Source organism: Borostomias antarcticus (genome assembly GCF_949987555.1).
Source record: "Borostomias antarcticus genome assembly, chromosome: 7".
NCBI classification, from domain to species: Eukaryota; Metazoa; Chordata; class Actinopteri; order Stomiiformes; family Stomiidae; genus Borostomias; species Borostomias antarcticus.
The window spans coordinates 4402910-4421002 of record NC_140240.1 but is presented as its reverse complement, the minus strand read 5'-3'; the positions used below and the strand labels follow the sequence as shown (position 1 = coordinate 4421002).

Genomic DNA, 18093 nt, shown 5'->3' with positions numbered 1-18093 from the left:
TGTCCTGTGGCAGGTCATCAGCGTATCACTAGATCTCAATCAGTCGAGCCCCAAACCTCTGTCAGTCCTCCATCAGCACGGCTGTCAGTCCTCCATCAGCACGGCCCTCTTTGCTCAATTGAGTGTGTCTCCATCTGAAGATCTATGTCCCTGTCTTATGAGGTAATCATGCAGCCCCCCCCCGCCCCTGCACATACACACACACAACGGACGGGGTGATCCCAGCAACTTATCCCCTAATATATGCATTTCATTCACTGACCCGTGGTGACCGCGGTGGTGTGACGATGACATAACGCTGTCCTGCTCCCTTTTCTTTCCTCACCTCTCTGCTCCTCATTTGAATAATGAGCCTGTGCGGTTTTGAATAGGTAAGCCACTGAACTTGCAAGCGTGTGTATCATGACATAACTTTATGATACGGAAAATGGAAGTAAAAACAAAGCATTTGAGGGCGAGGGCTTTTTGTTTATATCAGACAAAGCTTGAAGACTTGCTGCAATATTGAAGATGAAATATTCACTCTTCAGTAGGACGTACACAGAGAAAAGCAAAATGGCTTGGCTGGCTTTACTGATTTGTTTGGTTTTCTTTTCACTGGGCTCTATGTCTAACTATGTGCAAGATTTTAAAGAATCTACAGTATATAAACTCTAACAGTTTATCGGATAAAATAAGTGTGCTCATGAAAATCTGGTTTCTACAGTTTTATTCAGCTGGTTCACTATGTCTTTTGTGCATCATAGGCACAGTTAGTCTCTCTAACCGTTTCTTTCCACTTTTCTATACGTAGAGTATTTTGTAACCATGGCAACTTTTCTGAAGAAGAGAGACTCAAATGTTTAGCATTCAGGCTACGGCCGCCAATCAATCAGGGAACACTCAGTGGAGCTGTGTGCAGTTTGAAAGGCTCTAATTTGAAGGCGTTTGAGAAGTGAACATGGATATTTTGAGAGCATGCCATGTGAATCTCCACGGGAGGCAGAGTGAGGGGGAGACTATGTCTACATGGAGCAGACGCACAGTGTAGGAAGAGAGAGGTAGAGTCAAAGTAGGACAGAGTCTGAGAGCTGTTAATATCTATTGGTAATGTATAGTCTCTATAGTCTGCTTACAGCTTAACTCACGAAACCTCTGGTATGAGTGTAACATTATCTTCCATTGCTTTTCAAGACAACTTCAGCAACTCCAGTGTCCCTGATGGTTCAGCAGAGAATGACATGTCACGAACCCATGACTGGCCCTCTAAAGTCATAGAATGAACAGAAGTGCCAGAGTGAGTGACAGGTGGGTTGAACCAATGAGCGCCGCGCCGGCCCCAACCCTGGGCCAGGACAGAGACAGCCTCCCGCCCATGAAGAGGGACCCGAGGATAGGGGTGCCAGAGCCGTGTCCTGCTGCCACCTTCAAGGTGCCCTACCCCTACAAGAGCCAACACGCGGTTAAGAACCAGTACGCACTTCACCCAGACTTCCTCCGACCTCTACCTGCTCCAGTGACCAACCTATACCAGCCTTGGGTCCAGTCCCACACAGCAACCAGGAGCAAACCTTACACCCCGTCTCCTGTCAGGAACAGACATGGCTTGGCTGAATGGAGAGACCTCTACCACAGGAGCATGGCTACAGTGGACTCTAGGTGGGACTGCCCTCTAATACACAGGGGACATCTCACTGGACGACTCAGGGAGCTCTCGGCTTCTGCCCTCCCCCTAGACCGCCCCCGCCAGCCCACTAGGGTGGGACCAGCGATCCTGTCCACAGAGGGCCTCCATGGGATGGGATCGGGCTACAGGTGGGAGTCGTCAACAGCGCAGGGACAGAGCGGCCCGCACGCAGGGAGGCCCAGCGGTCTGCATGTCAGGGGGCAGGGGTCACAGGGGAGCCAATCACAGAGAAGCCTATGGGCAAGTCCCGCCCCCCTGATTAGAGAGTCCTTCTCTCATTCTTATGAGGGTCCGTCTGAACTGGCAAACACAGAACAAACCGCAGCGGCCGTCAAATCTACCCTAGGGCCGTTCCCGTCCGATCAGACGACAGAGAAATACTGGACCTCAGGAATCGCGACAGATGCAGTCGTGTGTCCCCCTTCCTGCTCTCTACGTCGTTCTTCCTCCTCCTCCTCCTCCTCCTCCTCCGACCAACCTCCCTGGCTCCTCCCTCACTTTGCGGCAGGCTCCCTGATCGAGCTCCGTGACGGCAGGCTGCGGAGGGTGGAGGACCTGCAGATGGAGGACTTCCAGATGGGCGTGGCGGCCTGTCCGGAGCTGCGCCTGCGCTGCTGCACCGTGCAGCACATCTCCCCGGCGGCCTCCCCCTCCCTCTCGCGCCTCCTCATCCTGCTCCACGAGGAGCACTCTCAGGTGAGCGCAGCCGGCCGCCGCCACCGCATCACAGGCCGGCTACACACATCAATCAATCAATCAATCAATCAATCAATCAATCAATCAATCAATCAATCAATCAATCAATCAATCAATCAATCAATCAATCAAAGCTTTATTTGTATAGCGCATTTCATACCCAGAGGCAACACAATGCGCTTTACAGAGAACAAGGGAGGTGGGCATACGACCCACCCCTACATATTCCAGAGGGAAGCAAAAAAACAGTAATCACCCGGGGGCCAGAAAAGTGAGCTGTAAAACATTTTCCCTGACCCCTCTCAACAAGGCGATCGAGCAATGTTTGTCTGTTTGTCTACTGGCTAAAAACATTTATAAAGCAATACACATCACTGTTTTACCTCTAATAATCATGATATCTTTCTCCCGATATGGGAGGCTTCGGTAGGTGTGTAACTCTTGACTCGATTGACCAATGGTCCCCGACGTATGGAGCATTTACTCCACCTAGTGGACAAAGATAGAAACTGCATCCCTGTGATTAATTCTAATGGTTCCCTCCACAGGAGCTGGTGGACGTATTTGTGGAGTACCCCTTCTTTGTGTGTGGGCGTGGCTGGTCCTCCTGCTGCCCACAGAGGACAGCTAGCCTGTGTGGCCTCCGCTGCCACCAGCTCAGCGTGGGTGACATCTGCCTGGCTCTCACGCCAGTGTCGGCCTGTGGGACCCGAACGCCCGCCCAGGGACCCGGCGTCCCAGCTAACGGGGCAGAGGGACGGCCCGGGTCCCTTCCGCGCTCCTGCGCACTGCGTCCCCCGGCCCCGCCCCCTGCTCCAGACAGGTCAAATGTGGGGCAGGGCGGTGGGGGGGTGGAGCCCACGCGAAGGAGGAGGAGGCGGTGGTCAGCCCCAGAGCTGCCGGGCCCCGAAGCCGCCGCCCGTCTCAACTGAACTTTATTCCACTAGGCTGAACCGACCTCTCGTTCTGTTAGCTATGTTTCTACCTCGCTTGCCCTTGTCTGTTTTGTATGACAATTAGATATAACGTTGACTCTCAGGATTGCATAGGGATAGAGAAGAGGACCACTGCATATTTTCAGCCGCTCACATTCAATCAGATCAGAGTTAAAGAACTAGCAGGGATGAGCTTTCTACCTCTATGTTTGAGAAATGTGTTCAGAACAGCGAATGGGTAAAGTTTACAAGTTGTGGCAGTGAGCATGACTCCCTATGTGCCTGTGTGCTGTATAGCTGATTACTGCTTTGCCTTATATGAAGCACTGACGTTTCTCATTGATGTCCATTCTATTAATCTACTGTAACTGTTGTAATGATGCCTGTACAAATTCCAATTCATCAAGCTCTGAAAATGACTGTGCCACTTTATGTAATATTTGTCTTGATTGAAAAATAGACGTTTAAAATAGGCAATATTTCTGATGATTTATGGTATAAGATCACAGTTTATCCTATAGATTATACATTAAGTTGTCAGCCTTTTTCAGTACCATATTGTGGTTGTCAGTGGGAGATATTGCATGTGTGGTAGAGTGATATGAAAGTAGAGCACCTGCTACTTCTCCTACAGTATCGGTTTATTTTGCTGCTGTAATCTGACATTTGGTTTTGACAAGAAATACTGCCTCCCCTTCTCCACCTGTAGATCTGACCTGACATCAAAAAGCAGTGGTCGGAAGATGAGTGATGACCCAGAACTCTCTCTCTCTCTCTCTCTCTCTCTCCCTCTCCCTCTCTCTCTCTCTCTCTCTCTCTCTCTCTCTCTCCCTCTCTCTCCCTCTTGGGCAAAGTCATTGGCAACTTTGAGACCACATGCTTTTCCTCTGCTGAGTTAAGCAATATTTAGTGATATATGTCTGTACAGCCTACTCCAGGAAACTCAACCCAACTGCCTGGTCTATCAATCGTACACACTCTTATTACCTGTCAAGCTGCCAGTTCTCCCAGGGGCGCCCCCCCCCTCCCCCTAGCAGAGCAGACTACACTGACATCCAGATGTCCAACACCTGATTCAGACCACGGTCTGGCTCTGAATAACAACTTACAAGATGTTTAAAAGACAAGAAACAGATATTTTTAATCTTCATAATCTAAGTTGACCCAGCTGTCGAAAGGTCTATGCAATGAATCAAATGTCAAAGTATGCATATTCCTACATATTGGATGCATTATTGGAAGCAATGTTCTGTCCGAAAATACATCGACATCAAAGCGCAAGCTGCACTTGGCAAATGTCTTTTTGATAACTGGGGCTTTTCATCCCTCCATCAATAGTCCAATGCACCACTGTGTCCAATGTGAACAGTCCAGGCACTAAACATCTTTGCTGGGGACAAAGACATGATAAGTCTACTCCTTTCAATGTACTCTGGACATGGAAGAGAAATCTCTGAGGATGCAGAAGATGTCCGTAGTCCAGCTTCATCAACTGTGCACAGAGAAAGTTAGCCAATCCTCAAGCAGCCTTAGAGATCAGGTAGTGGCCCAGTTCCTGCACCTCGCTCCTCCCTTTCACCTTCTTGTAACTCCTTTCCTCTGGTCTCAATCCCCGGTGCATCCTGGGAACTTGGAACCGTGCTGGGTGTGAGTCAGTGGCAACCGCAGGCTCTGACCACCATGTTGCGGTACTTCTTCAGGATGACGTTGGAGCTGTCGTCGAAGTAGAGGACGGAGATGCCGTGCAGCTGGGTGGGGGCGCAGCACGGTTTGGGCACCGTCTCGGGGTTTATAAAGTGCACCTGCAGGAGAAGCACAGAGAGCAGCGAGTTTAGAAGTTTAGAACACCAGATGGTCTTGATACAGTACTTTCTCATACAGAGTAGGCCTCAGGAAAGATAAGAAAGATTGCGTACTAAACTATCCGTGTAGCCTCATGATATGAGAATGTGAGTAATTCTTACCAGAGTCTGCACAATAGCATGGTTGGTGGCGTTCATGTAGGAGTTGAGAGGGAAGGCACATTCGCCCTCGCAGTAGTACGCTGCGTAGCCCTCCGGGGCAATGATCCAATCCTGGTGGAGGTAGCCGCAAAATGATGAATGACATCATAATAAATATCCAATGAATGATTAATGCGACATATATCAGCCTAATACCAAAGGTATTTGTCGTCATTTGTGTTTTGATTGTGTGTTGTATGTTATGTGTTTGTATGCGGTGCATGTTATGTGATTATATGTATAGAATCGATGATGTTTTTGGACACCAGGAAGACTAGCCGTCGCTTTGGTGTAAGTTAATGGGTGCCTAACACACTTCGACTTAATACCTTACCTGCCACCCCAGGTCCCTGAAGCTTACATACAGCTCATGCTTCTTACAGCCCTGCTTGGGGTCAGTGCTGAGGTTCTCTGCAGGACAAGAGGGACATTAAAACACATGACACACATGAAAACAACGAGCCCAGCTGGGCACTTGGACAACTGTGGTGTGTGTACTTGTATGCATGTGTGGCTGACTCGGTCTGCGTCGGCCAGCTCTGTGGGGCCTGTACCTGCAGCGGCCTCGGCAACCTTCAGCGCGTCCTGGGCAGTCTTCTGGGGTTTGGAGCGATTGGGGTTGCGCCCCTTGTGGCCGTGGTGGGCGGAGCGGGCGCTGCGGAAGCGGACCTCGGTGGCTTTGAAGAAGGCCACCACGAAGGGCTGCTTGTCCTGGGGCCCAGTGCCGCCCACCAACCCCGCCAGCCATGGGTTCACACTCTGGCCTGGAGGGGGAGACACACACACACACACACACACACAGACACACAGACGCACACACACACACACACACAGATCAGCCCACCATCTATAGTGCTAGCGTATGACAGAATGATCTACCACTAAGTTTTATTCATGATCAATAATGGTGATCCGCTTTTAGCGCACCTATTGTGGTGACTCACCGTCTGCATCCTCCAGTAACATCTGCAGGCCCATGTTCTGGTCAGGGTTCAGAACCCACTGGTTACTGGTGGCCGTGATGTCGAACACCAGCCAGCCCTCCTCAGCGGCCCACACCACCCGGGAGTCCAGCAGGAACAGTTCCACTTCACTGGGGGTCGAACACGCACGCACACACACACACACAAAAACACACACACACAAACACACAAACACACACACACAAACAGACGCACGCACACGCACAAACACGCACGCACACACACAAACATGCATGCATGCACACACACACACACATGCACACGCACACACACACACACACACATCATTAAGACATGCTTATGGTGTCCTCCATTCAACAGGTTGATTTGATATCAGGATAACTAGATTTTACTGCTTCGCAACAAAATACTGAACTACTTTGCTCTAAGAGGCGTTTGAGGTTGAGCATGCAGTGAGAACAAGGCGATTGGTCGTTCACATAGCTCTTTTATCTCAACAACAAAATAATGAGATCCAGAAGCCCATAAATCCCTAACAAGCAATAACACGTCGATGTATCACCCACGATGGCCATTATTAAAAGCCCTATCTATTATCATCAGATGAAAATTCCCAGACTGATGGAGGCAGATATGACAGCTCAGGGGCAGATTTCACAGACAATGACTTGGTTTACAGATTGAGTTTCAGGCCCCCAGGCCCACGACAGAGACAGCCTCTTTGTCTTGCCGTCTGCCTGTCTATGTGGGGGGCATGTGTTTGTCTCTGAATGACAATGGTGTTGTTCTTTTAACACCAACATCACAGTCTTCCTGTCACCACTCAGGTACACACCGTGCCTGCTCACCACCTGGCTCTGATGTCACCCAGTAGACCGCGGCATGCAGGCAAGCACCTTGATATACTACTGCGTGTGTGTGTGTGTGTGTGTGTGCGTGTGTGCGTGTGTGTGTGTGTGTGTGTGTGTGTGCACGCGTTTGGTGTGTGTGTGTGTGCACGCGTACGTGTGTGTGTGTGTGTGTGTGTATGTGTGTGCGTGTGTGTGTGTGTGTGTGTGTGGAGGGGAGGGGGATGGGGATGGGGTGCTGTAGTAGGGTGAAATAGGGCTGGGATTTAGTTGGAAGACAATCAAACTATAATTCACTCCAATCAGAACATCTAGTGTTGTCCCTGCCAGGGGGGACAGAGAGAGAGAGAGAGAGAAAGAGAGAGAGAGAGAGAGAAAGAGAGAGAGAGAGAGAGAGAGAGAGAGAGAGTGAGAGAGAGAGAGAGAAAGAGAGAGAGTGTGTGTGAGAGAGACAGAGAGACAGAGAGAGAGAGAGAGAGAGAGAGAGAGAGAGTGTGTGTGTGAGAGACAGAGAGAGAGAGAGGAGGGAGGAAGGGAAAGATAAACTCCTGACAGATGGACAGAAGTAAATGAATGGAGGCATTAGCAGTGGCAGTTCTATTTGTGGACAGAGCCTGATATAGACGGAGTTTTGTTGCTTTCTAATTGACAGTAAGGGAGTGACAGATAAACAATGCTCTGGGGAACGCTGCTCTGTTCCTGTAGCTGACGGCCATGTGTGAGTCAATAGGCTGCGTCCTATCAGGCAGTGAATCAGCGGGCTGGACACCCCGGGGAAACCTCACAGCTGGGGAGAGACAGCGCCACAGCAGGAACAGCAGCAGGCAGATAGACAAGTTGTACATAGCATCTACTGCACTCGCACACACACACACATACACGCACAAACTATGTGAAAATATGGCACAGGATGTCTGTTTAATCTCAATCCTGCTGTCGGATTCACCCCTGGAAAATGGGTACAGAAAAAGTATATTTGTACTTTGTACATTTGTACACTTGTAGAATGCCCACTGAGACAGTGGTATAGGTCAAGGTCAAGGTCAACTTTATTTATACAGCACGTTTAAAATCAACCGAAGTTGCACCAAAGTGCTGTACAATATATAAAATAAACTAAAACAAAAAACAGAATAAAGTGCACATCATCACAGAATAATAAAAGGACAGGACACAAAACAGGACAAGGGATGTAGGCTATCAGGCCTCAAAAGCTAGTGAAAACAAGTGTGTTTTGTATGGTATGACCAGGCCTGCTGTGCGGATGGACAAAGCTTCACCTGTTGGAGGGCTCCTGAAGAACCTGGTAGACGCTGACCCGGAAGCTCTCGTCCTCGTAGCGCTCTCGGAGGCGGTGCTTGTAGACGCGGAACTCCGCGGCCGTGACGGCCTCTCCCTCTGGGATGCGGGACAGATCGAAACGATAGTTCCTCCTGTGCAGCTGAGGCAGGGGGTCCTGGCCCTGCTTAACTGAGATGGGTGAGAGACAGAGAGAGAGGGAGAGAGACAGAGAGAGACACAGAGAAATGGCGGCATTAGAAGAGCAACAAATACTGTAGATTGAGAGCAGAGGTTACTGCATAGTAGGGGGCAAGCGTGCCAACACACAGACTGCTGTGAATACAATCAGTTCAGCAGCCAGTTAGTGGTTTCTTCCTGTCAAAACTGTTGTTGAATCAAACAATTCTCTGATCCACGCTACCCAGACCACAACTCGGAAGTGCCATGTCAAAAAATAGGAAACTCTTGCTTCCATGAGAGAAGTGATTGATCTAAACGTCAGGAAATCAAGTTTGCCTAAAGTGCCAATGTGGGAGGAAAACCACACTCAGGGCTCAATTTGGCTCCATGTTTAAATTGCGCACATGTGCCGGCCACAAGAAAAGCCCTGTTAAGAAACTGCCCGGAAACCACAGCACCCAACACACAGACACACACAGACATAGCGGACACACTACGCTCTTTTTCAGAATGAGTGGATGTGGCTATTTTGAGACTTGAGGCTAATCTATGACCAGATTACCATGGGCCTTTGCTGTCGTCGGCCCCATCCATCCCCTATTAGCATCGCAGTGAGTACAGTTGAAGAATAATCTGAAACTTTTACTAGATGTTATGGACAAAACGCTTTTCACTGAGCAATCTGCATAAGTATCCTAAAAATAAAGCTACAAACAAAAGAACTTCTGTGTGTCAGCTGGATATGAATACCATACAGGCTAAGCTTAAGATAATATGTGGGTCTCACGCTGCGTTGTGGGGTGTCCCACCCTGCCCTGAAACAGCTGAGCCACTGTCAGACTTTCCAGAATAATGGCGGTCAAACAGAGCCAGAGGGTTCCTGGAGGTTTCCTGCGCCGTGTTTTTACAGCATTACCCAACGTGTTTGTCCTTGGAAAGAGCTCGGAGGTCTCCGGAGCAGCTTGGGGACTTCCCATACAGGAGGTGTGTAGAGTGTAGTAACAGTTATCCACCTTAAACACATCCTGCCCACTTGAAGACGCCATGACATCACCCCACTCCCTCACTGATGGCTGGCTATTGTTTCAGACTCTCACCATGCACACACGCACGCATGTGTATACGCACACACACATGCATGCACACACACCATGTCAGAGTACACACACAGATACAAAAAGCTCCAAGACATAAAAGCACACATACACAGCATGAAAAAACAAAGTGTAACCGCATATTTTACACACACAAACTCACACAGCCCGTGAGGCAAGACCAACCCCACTCATTGTTACGAGGAGAGCATTCTGAACCCCACTAGTCATTTGTTTGACCACAATTAAATCTTGGAGAGGAACCAGAGGCGTTTTTATGAAGGTAATAATTGTTTGTAAGGGGATTTGGCGTGTTTATGTTAGGGCCCATTAGCTCCAGAGATCAGCACTCAGATATGATAAGTTCTCTCTGTGAAGCATTTCAACACTTTGGCTCACTCTGACATAGAATGTGTGTTCATCTTCTTATCAGCCTTTTCTGACAGAAATGATGAGTGTACAGACTAAACTCACTGAAAGTGTTACTTTGTTTAAAATAAGATTAAAAGCAGGTACCTGTCCTGATAAAACAATTAAAAAACGGTTATGGCTAAGCTGCCACTTGTTTTAAGAATGTAAAGACGTAAAACCAATCTTTAACAGAACCCATAATCAATCTGAATTCTGAACGTCTACATATAAACATTTGACAACAACATTGCATGGTTTATAGCCCAAGCTGCTTTTCCCGAAGCCAGATCATTCACCGAAAAAGCCTTCAATAAACAAACCTTGCATCTCATGTTGTATAAATTGACACCCAGCATGTGGTCCCTGTCTGCTGGATCAGCATGTTGGCTTGCTAATGAAAGCAAGTCTAAGAAAGAAAAACATCTTTTCAAGGAAGGATTGAAAAATAATTGGGCAAATAATCAGGGAAGATAATCTCTAGTGTGATCTTCTTATTTCCCAGCAATCAGCTTACCATCACAGTCAGGTTTCAACTGTTTCGCCTTACAATGCCCCCCCTGTTCAACAGTTACACCAGCGTAGGGTCTGTGTCGCTCACTATGTTCTGTAGTGGAATCTGTATTTCAACTGTATAGACTGACAACAGAGGACAGTGTGTGGGGGGGGGGGCACACCATATGCTGAAGGTGTGATCTCAGGGGAGCACAACATCCCAGAGACATCTGTGGCTGCCAATGGCAGAGTCCCAGCAGTAGCAGTAGCCCCCGGCCAGGCTGGAATGGAGGTCGACTCAGTCCACTGACAAACCTCCTTGTCAGACTACGGCCACACACTGACTCTAGGCGTACCAACGTGATCGCTTTATAATCATGTCACAGATGTGCAGTAAAGCTACATATGTGTGCAGTCAAACAGCAGCTGTTTAGTCTGGCGTGTTACTTGGACATGAAAGGAAGGGATGGGCCTGTTGATTGATAGTGGCCCACAGTGGAACTTGTATTCAAACCTCAAGAGTCAGAGCATGGGAGGAAATAGCATAGCCTACGTGTGTATGTCTATGAGTATGGATTTTAAACTTAAAGCCTTGCAACCATTCTAAATTAGAAATGAACATGACATCCTCCATGTCAATGCATTTCAACAAACTCCATTAGCCTCAAGGGGGAGTGGGCATGATGAAACCCTTGATTATTTTTTCACTCTTAGGCCCTACACTAATAAATTGAGGAAATTAAGAAACCAAAATGTATATTCCATCATTTCCCAAATCATCCCGTTTAGTGAAATATCTGAACATATAAGGAGGGAGAATGTCTCATTCCCTCACTGGAAGCTGTGGTCTGTCAAGGGGAAATACCTTAATCCAGTTTGGTCTTAAGTGATCACTCCAGGGACCACCAAGTCAGACTCTTTAGAAAATGGTGGGACCCACGGCTGGAAACAGACTGCCACTCAAGAGCAGACGGCCATGATCTCAAAACAAGGAATGGAAGGCCCTCTGTCGTACCTCTATTCCATCACTGTGTGTTCTTCTTCCTCATATGTAATACAGGTATGGTGGTGGTAAAAACAGTTCCCTCAAGAACATCTTATCAAAATCAATTCAGATACCTCCCGATCCATCGTGGGTGTCCGTACGCAGGAGATTGACGTATAAATGAGATGGTACTGAATACTTTGGATGAAAACCCACATCCGGATAGAAACCACAGGTACCGTGCCATCTGCTGTTATAGTGAGATCAGACCCACCATGCGATCTCCAAGGAGAACCAAAACAGGATTTGAATTTCATAAATGCTCTTAACCTATGTCTAAGGAAGCCCCCAAGTCCCCTCCACCACCCATGAATCACACCAACATGCACATGCGCGTGTACACACACACACACACACACACACACACACACACACACACACACACACACACACACACAAACACACACAAACACACACACACACACATACACATACACACACACACACACACGCACACATACACAAAGGTCACACAATTCACTCACAATTCACTCAATGACAGGGTTTGTGTGTTTGAGGGAGGGCTGTCTAGAGTAGAACAGTGTGTTTTGTGCAGTTTTTATCTTTTGGTCAAAGTGTCTTGCCCTTCCCAAAGTCCAGAAATATCTGTTCAAATCCTAGTCATGCGAAACAAAGCCATGTTAAAGCCGGTCTCCCAGAGCTTTGAAGGGATTCCGGGGAAATCGGATATACATGTTGTCATAACATTCACAACTCGGAATGCAGAACAATCTGATTTTAAGTACAGCGAAAGTGACCTGAAAGCCAACCAACTTTCTGGAACTGCACCCCAACTGGCTGTAAAAGACACAGGCACTTAGCTAATGCACTCTGTGAGCGTTATTTTAGTAAGGTGCCTTCAGAGAACAAAAGGGCATTGAAGAGAGTATCCCCCTTTTAATCCCAATGCCAAAAGCTAAACGGCACAATGGAATGGAGCTGTCCTCTTTCAGAGCCCAGTTTTATCTGAGACATCACTTGATACCTCAGCAAGTTCCCTGTGCAGTTCTTCACCTTGCCTGACCCCTGCTCTCTAGGCTACAGGCTACCCATACAGGTCTATACTTCACCTTGCCTGATCTCTGCTCTAGGCTACAGGCTACTCCATACAGGTCTTCACAAAGAACCCAAGCTGTCTGGAAATGCTTGAAGGATACAATGGCTTCATGTTTTTCGTCAGGGTTTCGGTTAACATGTTTAGGATTAAAACGACAATATAGACAGTTGGGTTGAGATGTGTTAGTGACGGAAAACTAGTTACCCTTTAATTCCAAGATATATCGATTTTTAATGATTCTTTTAAATGTTTCTGACAAAATTGTCCCACCATCAGAAGGCTATATTCCAGGCAAAACTTTCCAAACATGTCAAACATCAATCACTGCAGTCTAAATTAATGCAAACATAGATAATAAAATCAACGTACCAAGGTTGACAAAGCTCATCACCATATCCGCGTCATTCAGAAAGCGGCTGTCCTCTTGGGTCACCATTCGGGGTCCTTGTGTCGTATATAGTGGTTTATAATAGGAATAGCCCGGTGGCTCTCCATCCGTGGAGATTGCGTTATACAGATCCAACATGAACATCGGTGCCGCGTTGAGCTTGGTGTCAGTTTGCGGACGCGGGCGGTGAGGCAGCCCCATGATGGAGAGAATCTCCCTCTGCATCTCCCTGCGCTCCTGGCCCCGCAAGCGCCGCTGGATGAAGCTGGAGTGCACCTCGTTATGAGTGAAGTTAGAAAAAGTTACCTCGGCCAAAATGCAATACCCGCACGATACTATCAGCGCCGAAGCAAGTCGGCATAATAACGTCACCATTTTCAAATGACTGCGTCAAAATAGGCTAAATATTAAGGTCTTAAAATGTGAGCCTCGTGTCCCTTCAGTGCAAGCTGCATTGGAGAAAGAGCACTATAAACCTGATGTTACTATGAATATTACGCATCAGTCCAATCCTCTGGAACGGTGCGCACCTCTGCTATTGCTGGTGACTGGTGAGTGAGCTGCGCTCGTCTTGCTGGTGGAATTTATGGAGATGCGGTCTCTAAAAAGGGGAGAGGCGAGTGGGGTTTAGAATGGGGAACAGCTCTGGCTGGGTATGGCTAGATGTTCGGTGGGGGCTTGGCCGAGATGAGTTCATGAAAATGAGGACAAGAGAAGATCAATGCCCTTCCTAATTAGGTGGAGTGTTTTATTTTGGTAGGCTAATAGCTGGCTGCCTTTGTGTTTGTAATTTGATTGTGAGGAGTGGCTCTGCTCATGCATGGAAATCGATGTGTGATCGCTGACAGTGCTGTGGCATCCATCTGCACATCAGACTAGGGTGGTAATCTAAAACTCCAAAGTGAAAGACTGTATTTAAAATATTTTCATTCTGACTTGCTCGACGCTTTCATTCACTCTCTTCATCTCTCTCTCTCTCTCTCACACACACACACAGACACACACACGCATCACCGGAACACCAAGAAAATGCAGCCTACAGTAAAACAGCTAGGCTGCAACCACCTGTTTCGAATTTATCTGTCTAGCCTCAGGTCACTTATTGAATTCAAACAATAAGCACACCTCAATAATGTGGTAGTCGGAGGCAGTGCATGACTAGGCTACTTGGCACCGAATCGATCCCTCCTGTGTTTGAGTCCTCCCCCTGCTGTGCCTGCCCCCCTTCACATTATCATAATCCACCCCCTGCTGGGACAGTACCAGGACTCCCCAGTCCTCTGCTCTTGAGCGCAAAGGTCAAGTGTGTCCCACACACTACAGCCTGACTCAGCTGAATGGAACACACACATCTGATCATCACTGTGTCTTTGTCCCTGTTTTGCCCCATTTGGAAAGTTCAGCTCCTTCAAACAGTACAGTCTGAAACAGCATGTTTTTCTCACGGCAATTATTAGTGTGAAGTCAAATGTTCACCCCACTGGTCAGATGCATCCATGCATACACCAGCTACAACAGGCTGATGTCTGCTTGGAGTTCATTCAAATCACAACATCAACTATAACAAGAAGACCTAATGGTTGTATATCTGCTAAACTAGCCAAAAAGAAGCCCAGTTCTCCATTACATCACAGATTCTCTCATGGGAACTCATCCCCTGTGGTCAATCAACAGATAATGAGGGATAATCCCTTAAACCCATGTTCAAGGCACCTTTGAACTCAAACAATGAGTCAGGGCCCACCCTTGTTGTTGATGATGTGTTTAAGGTGCTGATCAACAACAGCAGGGCTGGGGAGACACATGTGGGCTGTTCTATGGAACCAATGAATTGCAGGACAAGGTGCAAAGTACCCCACCTGGAATGTTTAAGTGGAGAGGGGGAGGGGTGGCGGTCAATGCCATTGTTTTAACAGACACACAGAGATCCCACTGACTCCTGCACTGGTGGCGTTTTCCTTTTTCAGGTATATGGTTCAAGTATAACATCCATATTTGCATCAAATTAGCCACGACAGGGAAAAAGGCGTATCATTACCATTACATTAGTAACTCTTTTCTATTCTATAGGCTATGTTCTCATGAGGCTTCAACTCCGTTCAAGGGCTGTTGTGTGTGAAATGCAAGCCTTGCCAGTCTGACTCAACCAAACTGCTTCAGAGTTGTGAATCTCTGGTTCGTGGCAGTAGCATCTAAAGAAACAAGTTGGATTATATAAAACTGTCTTATTGTCTACTTTAAGATGTATTTTACTTTATGCCTATAAGCATGATTGTACAATTGGCTAATGATGTACTGTAAAATAAATAGGGCCTACCTGAGATTTTGGCATATCACTGCATGAGATAACTCAGCACTTTGGCGACCCCTCTGGTCGTGATAAAAACTGCAGTATACTAGCAGTACAGTGTCCTAGTCAGTAAACTGAAATTATAAAATAAAACAAGTACTGTACACATGTAAACATGTTGTCCCCCACCCATTATGCGTGTTCCCTTGTGGTATCAATCCCCCTGCTTCTCATTAGGTGTTTTTATACAGAGATCCCACTATATTGCCCTATAGAAGACCTCTCAATTTTCTGGCTTTGTTTGTTTATAATGAACCAAAGAAAGACAGCATAATGTGTGATTTTATTTTTTAATGCCGGCAATCTGGAATCGAGAGGCATGACCCTTGGACGCAACATTCACTAGTTGTTAAACAAGTCCATGCACCTGTATGGTCAAAAGTCCTATAATGAATGTTGAAATACAGACATATCTAGCGCTACTAATGTCACATCATGTGTATCAATGATTGACCAAAGTAAGATCTCTACAAACCATGGTAGAGTGAATAAGAGTACAATAATGTCTCCATCTAGTGGGCAAACAGGTCCATGCACCTGTATGGTCTAAAGTCCTATAATGAATGTTGAAATACAGACATATCTAGCTCTACTAAACACGCCAAGCTCTACTCTCCGCGGATGTACAGTAGAAAGTATATGGTTTTCCGAGTAAACTAGTCTGAGATTATACTGAGACACCAAGCATAGTTTTTCATGTAAAAATCTAAATGTACTTGTCAATGGAAAAATGCATTGGAAAGACGCCCCTTTTGTGGTGGGTTCTGGTACTACGGGGGGACTGACAGACTCACTTACTCACTCACTCACTCACTCACTCACTCGCGACGTGACACCGGCCAACCTAAAGTCACCCCCTTTGGCTGTCGCTGGGTGGGGGACAATAATGAATTCACAGGGTCTCATGTCACGAAAATGATTGTTTGGGTCTCACTAAGGCCAATTCATAAACTATTAGCAGAAAACCTTGAATATTTAACTAAAATTAGGTACTCCACCATCACACTGAATGACACCCCAGTGACCACTGTTGACTCCTTCCACTTCTTGGGCACCACCATCTCCTGGGACCTCAAGTGAGAGTTGGTCAGCTACCTCACCAAAAAAGCAGAGGATTTACTGGCAATGATACCAAAATTAATGGTATTAATAATGGTACTCTTCTATACCTCCATCATCGACTCCATCCTCACCTCCTCCATCACCATCTGGTTCTCAGCCACAACAGACAAAGACAAGAGCAGACTGCAGTGCATCATCCGCTCGCCAACCCCTCGCATCACAGTCACGGTCTCTTGGACCCAATCCCCCCTGGCAGGAGACTGCGATCCATCGGGACCGGGTCCACATGCCACAAAAATCAAACTTCTTCTTTCCCACAGCCATTACTGATTAACAAGGCTTGTGTCCCCACACGACGCCCCCCCCCCCTCCAATGACTTTATATCCCTTGCACCACTTGCACATGACCTCTGATTGATACGTCAACAGCACACATACTGCACACACAGTAAGGCCTATATAACATCCCGCATCTACTACACTCTGCACACACTATACACTCACCACACTCCATTCTGTATTATAGTACGTAAATTGCATTTGTGACTCCCTTTTTCGTAGCAGTTTATCATAATTTGTTTGCAGTGTATTCTGTTTGCACTGTTTTTGTACTGCATTTGCGCTGTCGTGTCTTTGCACTGTCCTGTCCTGCCCCCTGTCCTATGTCGTCCCAACAGCTTATGCCTTAACCCTAGTCAAATTCCTAGCATGTGTGAATCATAAACATGGCTAATAAACCAATCTTGAATCTTGAATTTAACCAGGCCAGGTCCAGCCTGGCTTATGTGCGTGGCTGGCTTGTTTCTGTTCAGGACTGGAAGGATGGAAGCTAGTCATGCCACTGAAATAGCTGTGAATTGAAATGACATGAAATAATGTCTGATAAATTAAGATAGGTCTTGTCGCCTGGACACATCAGTTCCAATGCTTCCAATGCTAATCCAGTACGAGCAGGATAGCCAGTTAACTCATGAGCTCACAACAACTAGCAGCAGCTTCCATAACATTCAGTGGCTAAAGCAGTTACACTGATGATTCCTGTAACGTTAGCTATTTTGCTGCAATTGTTCAAAAATTCAACTTCTGTTTCTGGTCAAAGGTAAGGGATAAACCCAGATAACCCAAGGCTAGCGGATCTACAGCGGGTCCCCGATAGACGAGTTGGCGGACCTCCGGCAGAATATAACACAAGGCTAGTGGACCTACAGCGGGTCCCTGATGGACGAGCTGGCGGACCTGCAGCCTGAAACTGCAGCCTGCAAGCCTGCAGCTGGACCCTTCTCGTGGGAGGGAGTAACAACCCGACAAACGCTATCTATGGGGCGCTGGCTTACAGCCACGCACAAAAAGTTATCTCAGGCACGCTTCACATGCTGAACACTGTCCTTCCATCTACTGCCACCAAGTGGACATTCATTGTCACTGCGCAACAGGACACTGCAAGGTATTTACGTCTAGATTGCCGTTCAACAATCTACATGGTATTTAGATACACATTTTATTCGTTGTAGCCAACATATGACAGCAAGATAATTGTATATTATCGTAATTATCAATATAGCGTGCTGCGTGCTCAACATCACTGGATATGGGCACTTGTGTGCTAAACCAACGTCATCAACGTGCGTCTAGGGGCTGTAG

General features: G+C 47.2%; 1 protein-coding gene across 1 annotated transcript; it reads right to left on the bottom strand.

Moving 5' to 3' along the window:
* Positions 1-4949: 4949 nt before the first annotated feature.
* On the bottom strand, positions 4950-13415 carry LOC311311395 (bone morphogenetic protein 7-like; the record flags this gene model as incomplete). The annotated part of the gene is made up of 7 exons (XM_084441090.1): positions 4950-5099; positions 5262-5372; positions 5635-5711; positions 5855-6064; positions 6245-6393; positions 8373-8562; positions 13022-13415. The coding sequence occupies 7 exons, from the start codon at positions 13413-13415 to the stop codon at positions 4950-4952; spliced, it is 1281 nt and encodes a 426-aa protein (XP_084297216.1).
* Positions 13416-18093: the final 4678 nt, after the last annotated feature.